The sequence below is a fragment of the Arachis ipaensis genome, chromosome B5 (assembly GCF_059453495.1).
Source record: "Arachis ipaensis isolate K30076 ecotype BB chromosome B5, ASM5945349v1, whole genome shotgun sequence".
In the NCBI taxonomy this organism is placed as follows: Eukaryota; Viridiplantae; Streptophyta; class Magnoliopsida; order Fabales; family Fabaceae; genus Arachis; species Arachis ipaensis.
The window spans coordinates 22,955,779-22,969,287 of NC_142440.1; the positions used below are offsets into that span (position 1 = coordinate 22,955,779).

The 13,509-nt window shown below is 31.9% G+C and overlaps 1 protein-coding gene across 1 annotated transcript; it reads right to left on the reverse strand.

The window, feature by feature from the left end:
* Window positions 1–5,446: 5,446 nt before the first annotated feature.
* AOAT2 (alanine-2-oxoglutarate aminotransferase 2) lies at window positions 5,447–11,948 on the reverse strand. The gene is made up of 14 exons (XM_016346931.3): window positions 11,149–11,948; window positions 10,179–10,325; window positions 9,271–9,336; window positions 9,049–9,166; window positions 8,511–8,592; window positions 8,297–8,384; window positions 8,050–8,208; window positions 7,442–7,615; window positions 7,220–7,351; window positions 6,994–7,059; window positions 6,829–6,893; window positions 6,663–6,754; window positions 6,419–6,575; window positions 5,447–5,818 (listed from the first exon to the last, which is right to left on the reverse strand). The coding sequence occupies exons 2-14, from the start codon at window positions 10,293–10,295 to the stop codon at window positions 5,689–5,691; spliced, it is 1,446 nt and encodes a 481-aa protein (XP_016202417.1). The 5' UTR covers window positions 10,296–10,325; window positions 11,149–11,948; the 3' UTR covers window positions 5,447–5,688.
* Between the last annotated feature and the right edge of the window lie 1,561 nt (window positions 11,949–13,509).

Here is a 13,509-nt window from a genome sequence, read left to right on the forward strand (position 1 = left end):
GGTCTTGAAAATTCGCGCCAAGTTGAATGTTGTCAAAATGCATGATATCATCCATCATCTCTCTGCATGATCATACGTCATTACTGGGCCGCTGGTGCTCTATCTGAAGGGGAGGAAAGTAAGGTCGGGGTTGTTAGTTAAGTTCAATAAATCTTTATTATTACCAAATAACTGTACTTGAACATAAAATACAGGAAATAGCAGATAAACAGAAAACACAGAAAAATAGTAAACAAACAGAGAATACAGAATATAGAATACAACAAAGAAAGCGCACACACGTTAAGAATGTACATAAAGGAATATATGCGGCAAACAAGTATGATGCATATCTGTCCTATGCAAGCCATGAGCTCACGTTTCAGTTTACATTTTACAGCCCGACATTACCTGGGTACAAGTCCCGGATATGGCTTTCCAGTTGCATAAAAGTTGTATGGCCAAAAGCCACATCAATTGACTTGAAGTTGTATGGCCAAAGTCACATCAGTTGACTTTTAACCCATTTTCTACAAATATGCGTACCCTTGGAAAGCAATTCTCAGTCTGTGGGCGTCCCACTATACAATCAGCATTAAGACCCAATCAACATTTACCTATCAGTTTTCCTTTTCTATAAATCCTTTAAATTCCTTTCTCTGTTCTTTCTCTATTCATTTTTTCTTAACCGTTCCTTTCAATTATCAGTTCTCAATCGCTATAACTCCTCTTAGTTTCTCTTTTTCTTTTATTCTTTTTTCTCAATATAGTCTTCAATATCCATGTTTCCGTCATTTATTCTCATGTGTCATTATTCTTTCTCTATTTTCTTTGATAATCTTAATTAATCTTAGCCTCTTTTACTTGCCTCACTTAAATCTTTTAAGGCGTAGCCCACTTCTAGAAATCTTATTTCTCTTTTTTCTTGTATTAATGTCTTTTCTTGATATTCTTATTCTTTCTTTAGTACTATAACCAATTATAAGCATCTTCTTGAACCTTTTCCTAAGTGTTTTATGAAAGAATCCCTAGAATTTAGACTACTAAATTATCTTTCTACATCTTTTATTATAATTATTGTTATATTTTTAAATTTTACGACACTTACCTCAATATTTACTTGAATTCTTTTTATATTTTTTAATTTTTAAATATTATACTTACATTTTACTTTTAATCTCAAAATTTTAATTAATTATAATTTGGTTCATAAACTTTACTTAATTATACTTTAACTATCCAATTTTTTTCACTAATTACACTAATTCTTCTGTATTTAAAATTAGTTACGTTTTAATTCTATAACTTTAATAAAATATATTCATATACATAATATATATATATATATATATATTAATAATTATATAGTATATACAATATATATATATATATGTTAATGATTATTATATATAATATTATACTATACGTTATATATTATATATGTACTTTTATATTACATGTTATAATTATATATTATTCGTGTGTGTAGTTTGGACGCCGGCCTCCTCCTCCTCCTCCTCCTCCTTCTTCTTCTTCTTCTTATTATTAGCGCTCGGCACCTTTAGTTGGGCACTCAGCGCTGCGTCCGGCGTCTAAAGTGTCCCAGAGAGGAACGGGCGACGCCCCTGATGTCAAGCCCAACGCTCATGTTTTTTTGTGCTTTTTAAAAAATATTACAACATCAAATAAATACGGTTTCATGTATTTAAAAACAAAATTCAATCAGGAATCAAATAATAAAATACAACTTATTTATGTTTAATTTATCAAATCTTACCTCTCGAAGTTAGTTTACAAAAACCGATTCTTCCCATGATCTTTAACTTACGTTTTTTTTAATTTTAATCAAAGCAATATTTAAACCACCATATACAAGATAAACGAATCGTAAGTTCAAAAAGAAAATTCTTACCTTATCGAAACTAATACAGTTGTAGAAAAGAGGAAGAAACGAATGCTTTAATCGATTTAAAATATTTTTTGGAATTTTAGAATTAAACGGTCGAATCTCATAAAATTTATCGTCTATCGATCTTCAACTTTTATCTTTTATTCTTTTTCTTATCATCACGTATGAAAAAAAAAAGGAAGAAATAGTTTGAGATTATATACGAAGAAAAAAAGGAAAGCAGGATGTGGCTGAAAATAAAAAACTATAGGAGTTATAAGGGTGAATTATCAAAATACATTAATAAAATATCATTATAATAAATTATTAATATACTAAAATATTATTATTATTATCATAAAATATTATTATTTATTTTTCTGCATATTCAAAATCATCTTATCAAACTAAATCTGACCGCATTACTCAGATTTTGCAAATCCTAACATATAAAGCTCAAGAATTCCATTGTTAAAGATCTGGGTTATTATAATCTATTCTCTTTAAAAAAAAATTTGTCCTCAAAATTTTAGTTACGTGCAAGAAGTTGCGAAAGATCCATCTTCAAGCGATATATTTCCTTTGAACCATCTTAATGAAGAGAAGAGTTCGTTTCGTACAGCAACCATATCTCACATAGCAATAGCCATGGTGATCATAACAGTTATGAAAATAGATGTGCCTCATACCGATTTGTCGTTTCGATACTCGATTAAATTATGCCTATTCGCAGTCATTAAGGTCTTATCCGTACCAAACAATCAACATTAAGATGAACAGTCTTAATATCTCAAGTCAAGTATAAACATTCTTAAAATGAGCGGTTATAGTCATTCATGCCAAATGTTTCTCAAAGATACCCTAACAGTATAGGACACGCAAGCAGGGCATGAAGTGAAACATGATTTTGTCCGTTCCCCAAGTTCTACTAGGCTGCGTTTGTTTTCGAGAACAAGACATGACAAGATACTGAGAATAGGACAGGACAAGACATTGATGGACAGAGACACAAAATTTTGTGTTCTTGTATTCTATTTGGTGATAAGCTAGAACAAATTATGAAAATTCAATTTATTCTCATTTTTTTTCATTCAAAAAATTTGAGATGAAAAATATAATAATAAAAAAATATAATTATGAAAAATTAACAAAAATAATGAAAGAAAAAATAAAAAATAAGTTGTGTCTCTTATTAGTGTCTCCATGTCCTTCTTGTCAGGATGGACACAAAATACACTAATTCAGTGTCTCTGGATACATTGTCTCTGTCCATGTCTCCTCTGCCAAACACGATCATGTATCTCTGTGTCCCTGTCTCAGTGTTCTGTCTCTGTAAACAAACGCAACCCTAATGACGAATTGCTCATCAAATTGTACCGACCCAATTTCTAGCAAGTCATGGTCACACTAGAAGTTAGGCGTTACTAACTTACTTTCCTATTTAATAACTAATATTTATTATATGAGTCTGTTTTGGTATTAAAGTGCAGTTATTTTGCCAAATTTTTTTTTTAATTTTTTCGTTCGATAAGCAGAAATATTCAAAGATAAAATCACAGATAATAACAGATGAAGTAGAATCAGAACTTTCATATACATACATCGCATGTTGATTAACATAACTAGGAGTAGATAGCTATTAACTATTTACATATATATATATATATATATATATATATATATATATATATATATATATATGATATCTCCTAATCTCTCTAAACTACAAAGACGAGGGAATAACACTCTAGGTCATCAAAACTCGGATCAAGCTGAATGTTGTCAAAATGCATGATATCATCCATCACCTCTCTGCATGATCATACAGTATTACTGAGCCGCTAGTGCTCCATTTGAAGGGAAAAAAATGAGTAAAAACTTGGAAATTATTAATAAGATCGGGATTATTTGTTGATGATACGTCATCTTAAGCAATTTTTAAGATTTTTTTCTTATTTCTTTTCTTAAATTTTAATAAAATTCCTTATGTTTTTATGTTTAATAAAATTTTAATAAATTTTTAATAATTAATAAAATATTTAGAGTGAATCATCAAAATAAATTAATAAAATATTAATATATTAAAATATTATTATTTAAAAATATTATTATTAAATAAATTATTATTATTACTATAAAATATTATTTTTTTTTGTATATTCATAATCAGTTCATCAAACTAAATTTAACTGCGTCATTCAAATTTTACCAATCCTAATATATAGAGGTTAAGAAATCCGTTGTTAAAAATCTGGTTGTTATACTACTCTCCTCCTTCAAGCTCAGGCCTGATATCTTACAATGCTAAAGAACAATTTTGAAACGATTTAAACAATCGAATAAGGGTTTTAAATTTTAATGTAGACTCACGATTTTTTTTGTTTGAAGCAAATATTTGGTGAAAAGATTTAAGTCTCGGATTTCAAATGATAAACAGTATAACTCTTCTTTAGACGACTTTTTCATAAATAAACAATAGTCATATACTACAATATGAGAATTGAATGAAAATCATCGAAATAAGTTCGTATTCCCGTTCAACTTAAATTGGAATGAGTTTCAAGGTAAATTAATTTGGTTTGACATGCATTCATAGCAAATCAAAGTAGATGATTGTTATTATATTTAAAAGTGTTTGTCTAATTTACTAAAAAAAGTTAAAAATTAATATTTGATTTTAAAATATAAAAATAAATAATTATTAAATATTTAAAATTTGTCATAAAAAATAAGCTAGAAAAAAATTAAACACCAAATTATAGGCATCATAGAATTTACCATAAACCAAAGTGTATATGAATAAAATGGAGCAAAAAGAATCGAAAAAAGCTTAAAGTAACTTTTAAAATGTCCCATATTATATTCCATATCTTATCTTAATAATAGCTTTAAATCTTGATTCCCATGGCTTTACAACCTAGTAAAGAAAGGCCTATGTCTATGCCAATTAATCCATTTCTGGAATAACAATGTGAAGAAATATCCTGAGAGTTTGAAGTAATAATACTATCCAATTTCAAAAGAATACAAAAGTTAATAAATTATATCCCGTTGCACATATTTTGCAACTGTCATTGTTGTACCAATTATTCCATTATGTATAAGTCATGGAACAGTACCAGATTTTGTGCCAACAAGGCCTTTAGATAGTTTGAGAATGCAACTACCATTCAAGAAGTGCTTTAATTTCTTATATGTGAAAAATTTTGGTATTTGAAATATAGGAGAGGCAATTATTAGAGAATATCTTTAATCTTAACACTTTCCAAGAATATCTTTAATCATAACTAAGTAACCAACCAAGAAAAAGAACTTTACAGTTTTACTTTTTTGTTTTCTTTATCAAATAATTTTACTGAAGACTTGAAGTCAAAGGAAAAGGTATGTGTAGTTGTCATTCTCATTTGTCACATTTATTGTCCAGGAATATTTCATTTTATGCCGCAATTAATTATATTAACAACATGATAGAGGAGGGGGCCAAAAAAGAAAAGAGAAGAAAAAGCAATTTCATAGAATTTTCTATTCCAAAAGAACCTTCCTCTACCAACACACACCATATTTATATGACACAAGAAATTAATATAGAAGTATATGAAATTCAAGATGATTGTATTGTCACAACATAGTAAAGATACAAGGAAGATTAAATATACATGAAATAAAGATTAGCAGTTCAGAATGATATAGAAGAAGGTATAAGGTTCACAAGTAGAAGCCTCATTAAGAGGAGTTCATGCTTTTTAAGAGAGACTGAACTGCTTTAAAAATGTGCAATGAGAGTATAATGCAACCTTTTTCTTTTCCACCCCAGGATTTGTTTACATCCGTGAGTAACCTCTATGATCTTCATATTGCTCCATGAAATCATCATTGAACTTCTTGAAACTATCCATAATAGCAGGCATGTCTTCCTCAGCAGGTAAAATGGTTGTCCTCAAATGGAAGACCCTATATGCAAAAAATGTTTGGCACAAATAAAGCATTAGAAAATAAAAATAGGAAACCATTGGTAACAGGTATTTTCTGTGTCCATATTTATCAGTTCATTCAATCAAATGCATGTATTTCTAAACTTTTAAAATAGTTCGTAGCTAGTTCTACTGACGTAGCAATACATAATTGATACATAATTGAATGTTTGCGTAAAATACTTTAAAATTGAATGCGTTTGATTAAACCCCAATATTACCACATAATAAACCTAGAAAGAGTTGCTCCATTAATTTTCATTCATGATCATGGAAAAATGATTGTGTATGCCTTTCCTAGTGAACTCATAAACGGATCCTCTGATATGAAAATTTTACATGATAGGATCATTTATTAAAGTTCGCGATCGATTAGATTCCATGGGTCCTATACTAGGCCTCACCTTCCTCATCAATGGTAAAAGTCATGTGAGATATTTACATGAATGGATCAATTCCCATCAATTTTTTCAATGCATAACAGCAATACAGAGTAGGCATGTAGGATCACTTCCTAAAAATTGGAATTAATTCTAAATAAGGGATGAATACGAGAAAAAATAATGGATATGTTATGTACCCTTCTTTCTGTCCAAATCCTGAACCAGGAACAGTGGATATGCCAGTGGCTTCCAAAAGCTTTAGACAGTAGAACACATCTGGAACCTTTCCAGCCTGTTTAGCAGCCTCTATAGCTCTTGGCGGCAACCGAATTTGAGGGAATGAATACATTGCACCTGACCAAAACTCCTCGCATTACTAATAAGCTAAGACAACCATAGGTTGAAGAAGAAACATGCAACAAGGAACACTATCATTTATACCTTCTGTGAAATTACAAACAACATTTCTGCAGCTGTTGAATCCATCAGTCATGATCCTTGCTCTTCTCCTCAACGATTCGAGTATTCCTTTGCTGCATATCATAGATATTTGTCAATTCACTACATAGAAATTTAATATTTAGCGGATTATTCTTGCCAATATTACCTTTCCCTAACAAATTGGTCATAAGAAATATCTCCTGGTTTAGGTGGATTGACCATAAGCCCCATCTGCAGTGAGAGGGAAAGGAGATGGATATTCAATAGTCAACTATTACAGAAAGAAATATGGAGTCCAAATTAAAATATCACAAAAATATTCAGCACTCACAAATATTTGTGCTGGAACATTAGGACTGAGTGATATCGATGCAACTTTATAGATCTGATCAACTGTCTGCAACAAAGAGTGATAATCATAGTAAATCATCAGTGATGTAGCAATATCATATTTTAACAATGATATCTTGATATACATATCCCAAATTTGGTAGAATCCAAGCTTGAAACTCAAATACTTCAAGGAAATGTAGTAATGTTTAATATAATAGACAAACCTCGGGAGGAATGTTGGTCATTTCGAAATATCCTCCACGCTGTCCACATTCACCCCAATATCCTTTAGACACAGTGTGAAAAGAAATAAGCTGGACTTCCTTGCTTAAAGGAGGGCCTATGTCCATCAGAACCTTATTATGTAAAGAAATATTAAGGTTAGATCAAGTTAACGATTGATGCAAAAACATTAGATCAGAGGAACAGCAAACAGCAAAGTATACCTTTTTGGCACTAACGAAGGGTCGTTCATCCTGATATATATTCTGCTGGTAAACCTCATCTCCAAGCAAGACTAAATTTTCTTCAAAACAAAATTGCAAAACCTCTCTTAGATTAGCTTCACTAAGGCATTGTCCAGTAGGATTTCCAGGATTTATGATCACCATTGCTTTAACCTGATCAAATTTCAAAGTATCATAATTTTGTTGCTTCCGTCAAAGAACAATGGATATGAGATTTTGACAAATGATAAAGAACTTATCAGAAAGACGCTGAGTTTTAATCAATATAGCAGCTACTAATTCATCATAGATTATTCCATCTCTGGCACAAAAAGAATCTTCCTATTATAACTACATCCAGGAAGATTCTTTTTCATTCATCCGTTGGATGAGGCAACCAGCCAAGTTAGTGGTGGTTGTCACCATAACAAGGGACAGGAACAAGAAAAGTATCGACAAAATACAGTTTCAGTTCAAGAAGGTTCATTCTCTTTAGATTGTTTACTATCCTCTTCATTCAAGCCTATGAGCTTCTGGATTCATTATGAGTTTAATCTAGATTCTAGAAACAGCGGAAAATACCACATTAGAAACGCCAGGACACTTACAGTTATTCCTTTATAGCGAGCCTGGTTAACCGACTGACGAAGTTCATTGATATCTAGACCCCAGTTTGCAGTCTCTTCTAGGTAGTATGGAACAAGAGAACCACCAAGGAGAGCAATTGTTGCGGAGTAGAGCGGGTATTGTGGGACTGGAACCAAAATCTGGCAATAGGAAGTGTTAGGCAATACTAAAAAAATGGCAATGGATATAGATATCTGAAGTAATAAAATGATAAAAAGACTGTATTACCCCATCCCCTTGACCTCCAATTATAGTTTGTAAGATCTGCATCACACCCTTGCTAGCACCATCAGTGAGATAAATAAGCTCTGGATCACTGTGAATGGAGCAACAACAATTAACATCTTCATTAATCGACTTCGAAATTTAGCTTTAAAGCCTTACCATGACGAAAGGCAGGATAACAAATGGCTGAGTAAAAGTATGGAGGATAAATAAATACCTGGGGTAACCATCACGCCTTTGTATGAACTCTGCCACTTCCTTCCGTACTCCTGGAATGCCGCGGGAGTCGCTGTAAGCACCTAAAATATACCATTACGGCAGTCAATTACTGGAGATTCTAATAAATAGAAAAATCTTTACTCCTCTGTTATAATGAGATGAATAGGTGAACACCAAATTATAATAGTAAGATGTGTAAATTAGAATGTCAAAACAGCAATAAATATCTGCAAGATAAGGAGTGCCTGCTAGTTCTGAAAACTTTCTAAGACTATTGGAAGCAATTAGTACAGTTTGAGCTTTATTTATAAAGGAAATCCCATTGGCAAAAGGTTCCTTAAAAAAGCAATTAAAGAGATTTCAGCTGGTTGGTGGCATTGTTTCAGCAATGTAGTCTTTAGTTCCAGGCACTAGCTTACAGTTTAAGCTTTCTATAGCAAATGCTTAAATAATCAATGGTATCATAACATAAGATGCAAAGCATTACATCAAAAACGAAACAAATTGTTCATTTAAGTTGGTTTACATATCAATACCTAAACCACCGCCAGTCATTGACAGATAATGTTTGGCTTTTGCAATTGCATCAGCAGGGAATAACAGACCAACATTAGGATCATCAAGTAGGAATGGTGCCTGGCACAAAGCAACCACCTGCAATAGAAAAATTTCAGATGTTTAGCATAATCAACAGTTAAAAATAGCTTACCCTTCGCATTGGATCAGTTAAAAGTAGAATTATGATAGTTATGCTGAACCTGGCGGGGGAAGCTCAGTGGTTTCTGTCCCAAAGCATGTGGGTTGCCAACATTGGTGAATATAATCTGTCATCGATTGAAAATAAGTCAGTATAAATATTACATGAATCCAAATATCTTTTGAGCAACCAACTTTGCTACAAAGAAAGTAATCAGTAATCATAACTAAGGTATTGATAATTGTGAAAACCATATACTCTCACGGTTCAGAATTGATTTGCACATATATAAACTGATTTAATTTCAAAAAGTTCTACAAACATGAACGATTGCCAACTTGGCGCAGGTAAGACATGTCATATAGCTTCAAGAAGGACAACATGTATGAAACAACTGCATATTATCAAACTTGCTCACACTTATGTATACATCTAAAACATATCAGGATACCTGAACAAGATGCTAAAGCAGAATTTATTGTCTTACTTAATAGAATGTATTCATCCTGTAGGAAACAATATATTCCTTTATACTGTCAAATCGAAAACAAGTTTGATGAAATGAATTCGATGATCATGGACAATTTCTCCTTCTCCAACCATTGAGGGCCCGTTTGGGAAGCTTCAAAAGTTACTTTTTTGAGCTTTTGACTTATGAAAAGTGGTAGTCTTAATGTCTGGTGCAGTTTTCAAAACCAAATTGTAGCTTTCTAAGAAACTATTTAAGTGCTTATAGAAAAGTTAAAAAAAATAACTTCTCTCATAATAAAATTTTTTTTATCACATTTCTTTTAAAATAAGCACTTTTAGAACTAAAAAAACCAAACACACAATAACTTATTTATAAGCTACTTTCAATATAAGCATTTATTGTTTAAGCTATTTTTTAAAAGGAGCTTAATTAAGCTTAATCCAAGGCAAACAAATAACAGTCTCCATACATAGGCTGGACAAGAAATCCTATTTTACCTTTTTGCCCTCCTTCTGAAGCTCAGAAGCTCGAAGGTATAATTCACCTCTGACAGCATATTGACTCTTCTTCACGTTTTCATTTATAGACTCATAGTCTAAGGGCTTTGGTGGCATGGTGAAGCAGAAAACTTCTTACAGATATATCTGCATAATAATAACAATAACAATTAAAAAAAAATTATCAACAAATTAAACCATTTATCTACCAGGGTAGCTCATATAACGAAAAAGAAAAAGACTGAGAAACTCCATGATTCTTGGAATTAAGCAGCACAAAAAATACAGTATTATGATACATATGAAATTATTTTAATTTTCGTATTTCGAACAAATTAAAGTGATGCCGGTAGTGGCCACTGCACTCTAAATTGATTCTAGAATAACAGACCTCAAGCTAACCAGTGAAGAAAATGTTGAAAAGCAAACAATAGAGCCCCAATATTATTACTTACTAGACCTCGGTTTCTTGGCCATAACTTCATCAAAGAAAAATGCTTAATAGTTAGATGAAACAAGTTAATAGAATCATTCACAGATATATCATTATCATGGTTCTAATTTATGATATAATAACTCATTTATTCATCCAATATGCCACATGGAACACACATCGTCAAATGCAGCGTCAACAAATTTGCCCAAAAGAGAGAAAAAAAAAAAAAGGATCCCACGTCCAATTTGTGAAAATGACATTGGAAATTCTGAACATATAAAATATAAAATTGAATGATTACAAAGGAACTACAGAGGCCAGTGGACAACGGTAAGATACATAACAATAATAACATACTATCAATCATTCAAAGAAAACCCAGTTAAACACAAGAATAAGAAGAATTAGGATAATGGAATCAAGTATCATTTCAAGTGACACAAACCCAGTTAATCCAAAAGGAAAAAGATTCAATTTTTAACTTGTAATTGCAAGTGGGTAGTGTAGAAAGATCGGAATCGATAGAAGTAATACCTGTAAAAAGTGGTATGAACTATGAAGCTTCACTTTGGGGAACCGAAGAGAGTTTGTGGACTGAGAAGAAGAAGAATAAACGAGTCTAAGCGTAGATACCACCCACGCTTTAGTGTGAAAGTGCTAAGTGTCAAATACAAAACTCGTTCTCAATGTTATACGTGTCTGACAAATCAATATTGTAAGGTGTTATTTTTTTTATTAATATTATTTTGTCTGATGCGGAAAAAAAGAAGTATGTGGCAGTGGCAGTTAGTTAAACGCTTTGGCAGAAGCAGAGCCACTGAAAAAAAGAGGAAAATGTAGGAAACGGATTAATATTGAAAAGTCGAAGGGATAATAGCTTTGCATGAATTGTGGTGTTGGTGAAGATAACAGTGGCTATGGAATTTTGTTGGTGAATGGTGAGGTCTCTGCTTGTGCTTCAAAAATACACATGTGTCTTTGTCATTGTCATTTCTGTCGCACTCTAATCTCACTTGCTAGCAAGAGTGGTTCATCTTTGTTTGTCTTGGATTTTCCTTCCGTTTTGATTCAGCATATGTTGATCTCTCTCAAAAGGACTGAACACTTTCATGAAATAGAGCAAAAACAATTTGGAGATGTAGCTTGGTTGCGTAATGAAAATGCAGAAAAATATAGAAAATCAATTAAGGTATCAGCCAATTTTGGTGTGAACAATAATAAAAAATTCAGTAACATAAAAACATCTCACATTCTTATCGAAACCTAATTTTATTCTCACTTTTTACTGTTAGTCGTAAATTTGAAAAAAAAAAAAAAAAACAGCACAATCCTCTGCTTTCTCTTCTACTCCCATTTACGTTGTTAGGCTGCCTCCAAACGGTGATCATTCTCTGTCGTAGCAAGAAGCCGTGTCTGGTAACATTTTACTAAAATGTTAGGCTTCTGGCTGCGTTGCTTTGATAGTTAGAATATTACGACGATTTTTTTATACTTAATAATAAAATGAGAGTTTTTAATTCTAAGTGGTGTTGTTGTTTTTTTTAAAAAAAAATCGAAAATATTTTTTTTTACAAATATACATATATATATACAAAATTTTTTATACAAATAATTTACAAATATGCATCATACACAATCCCCATACACATCATTACAACTCCTATCTCTCTTACAAAAATATAATAATAAAGACGAGGAAAAACTATAACTAATATGTATACAATAATATAGAACGCAGTCAGATGCGGAAAAAAATTCCTTAAACTCTTCGTCCTTCCTGAAAAGAAAAATCTGTAGGGGGTGAGAACATCGTCCTTTACAGGGTTCTCAATAAGAGATTTTTAAGAATTGTCATAAGAGGATACGTATAAATAAAAGATTTGATTTTAACTACAGTGATTATCGCTTGTCTTCTGAACCTATTCAAAACATTAATAATTTATTATTCAAAGTTCACTTCTTTAGTTATAAGAATTTCAAAGCTCAATTAATATCTCATAACCTAATCAGTTACGGTCTCCGACCAAACATATAATCAAATCTCATTACAGCCTCCGGTCCAAATCAAACCAACTCGGCCTCCGGCTCAAATCAAGTCAAAACACGACCTCCGATCCAACTCAAATCAGATCACCATCAAAAATCAATCTCAAAACAAAATTAATACTGGCATCAAACGGTATAAGACAATTACAATCAGGGAACAATTACAACCAGTGCCACATCAGGAACAACCCTCAGCGTCACCATTGCTAGCATGAGGGATCTTTCAATTGTTCAAACCTAGAAAAAATAATATAAAGAATACACAAACAGAGAGGATAGTTAAGGCAATTAGTTCAATGAGCATAGAGGTACAATTATTCAATTAGACAAACCAAATACAAGATGCACAACCAAATAATGCACACAAATGCAAATGATACATGTTTGTCCTATGACCAATTAGTTTATCTATCGGTTATACAGCTAGACCTGACATGTCCAGTAGCTAACCCGGACATTATCTCTCAATATGAAGGGAATCATCAATCTTGCAGGAGGGAATCCTCAACCTCCCAATCAGAGAGAGATTGTAATGCAACTGTTGATCGGAAAAATATTTTCGATAAGGGTGAATTATTCGAATTGATAAAGTTGTCAAAAGCATAAGCGGTGACATGTGTGCAAGTGTTGGGTGAAGGTTCTTAGCACAGATTTGATTTCGAGGCTTCCTGATAAATCGAGCGAGTCAAATCGAATGGGATACTTGAAGTGGTTATTCGAAAAAGATTGATTCGAATAGTTGTAGTAGTGGAGAAGTTAAGAAGTTTTCCATCACGTAAGGAAATTGTGGGGAATGCGAACAATCAAAAGGCGGGAACAGTTATCAAGGAGAAAGCATTCAAAATTTCA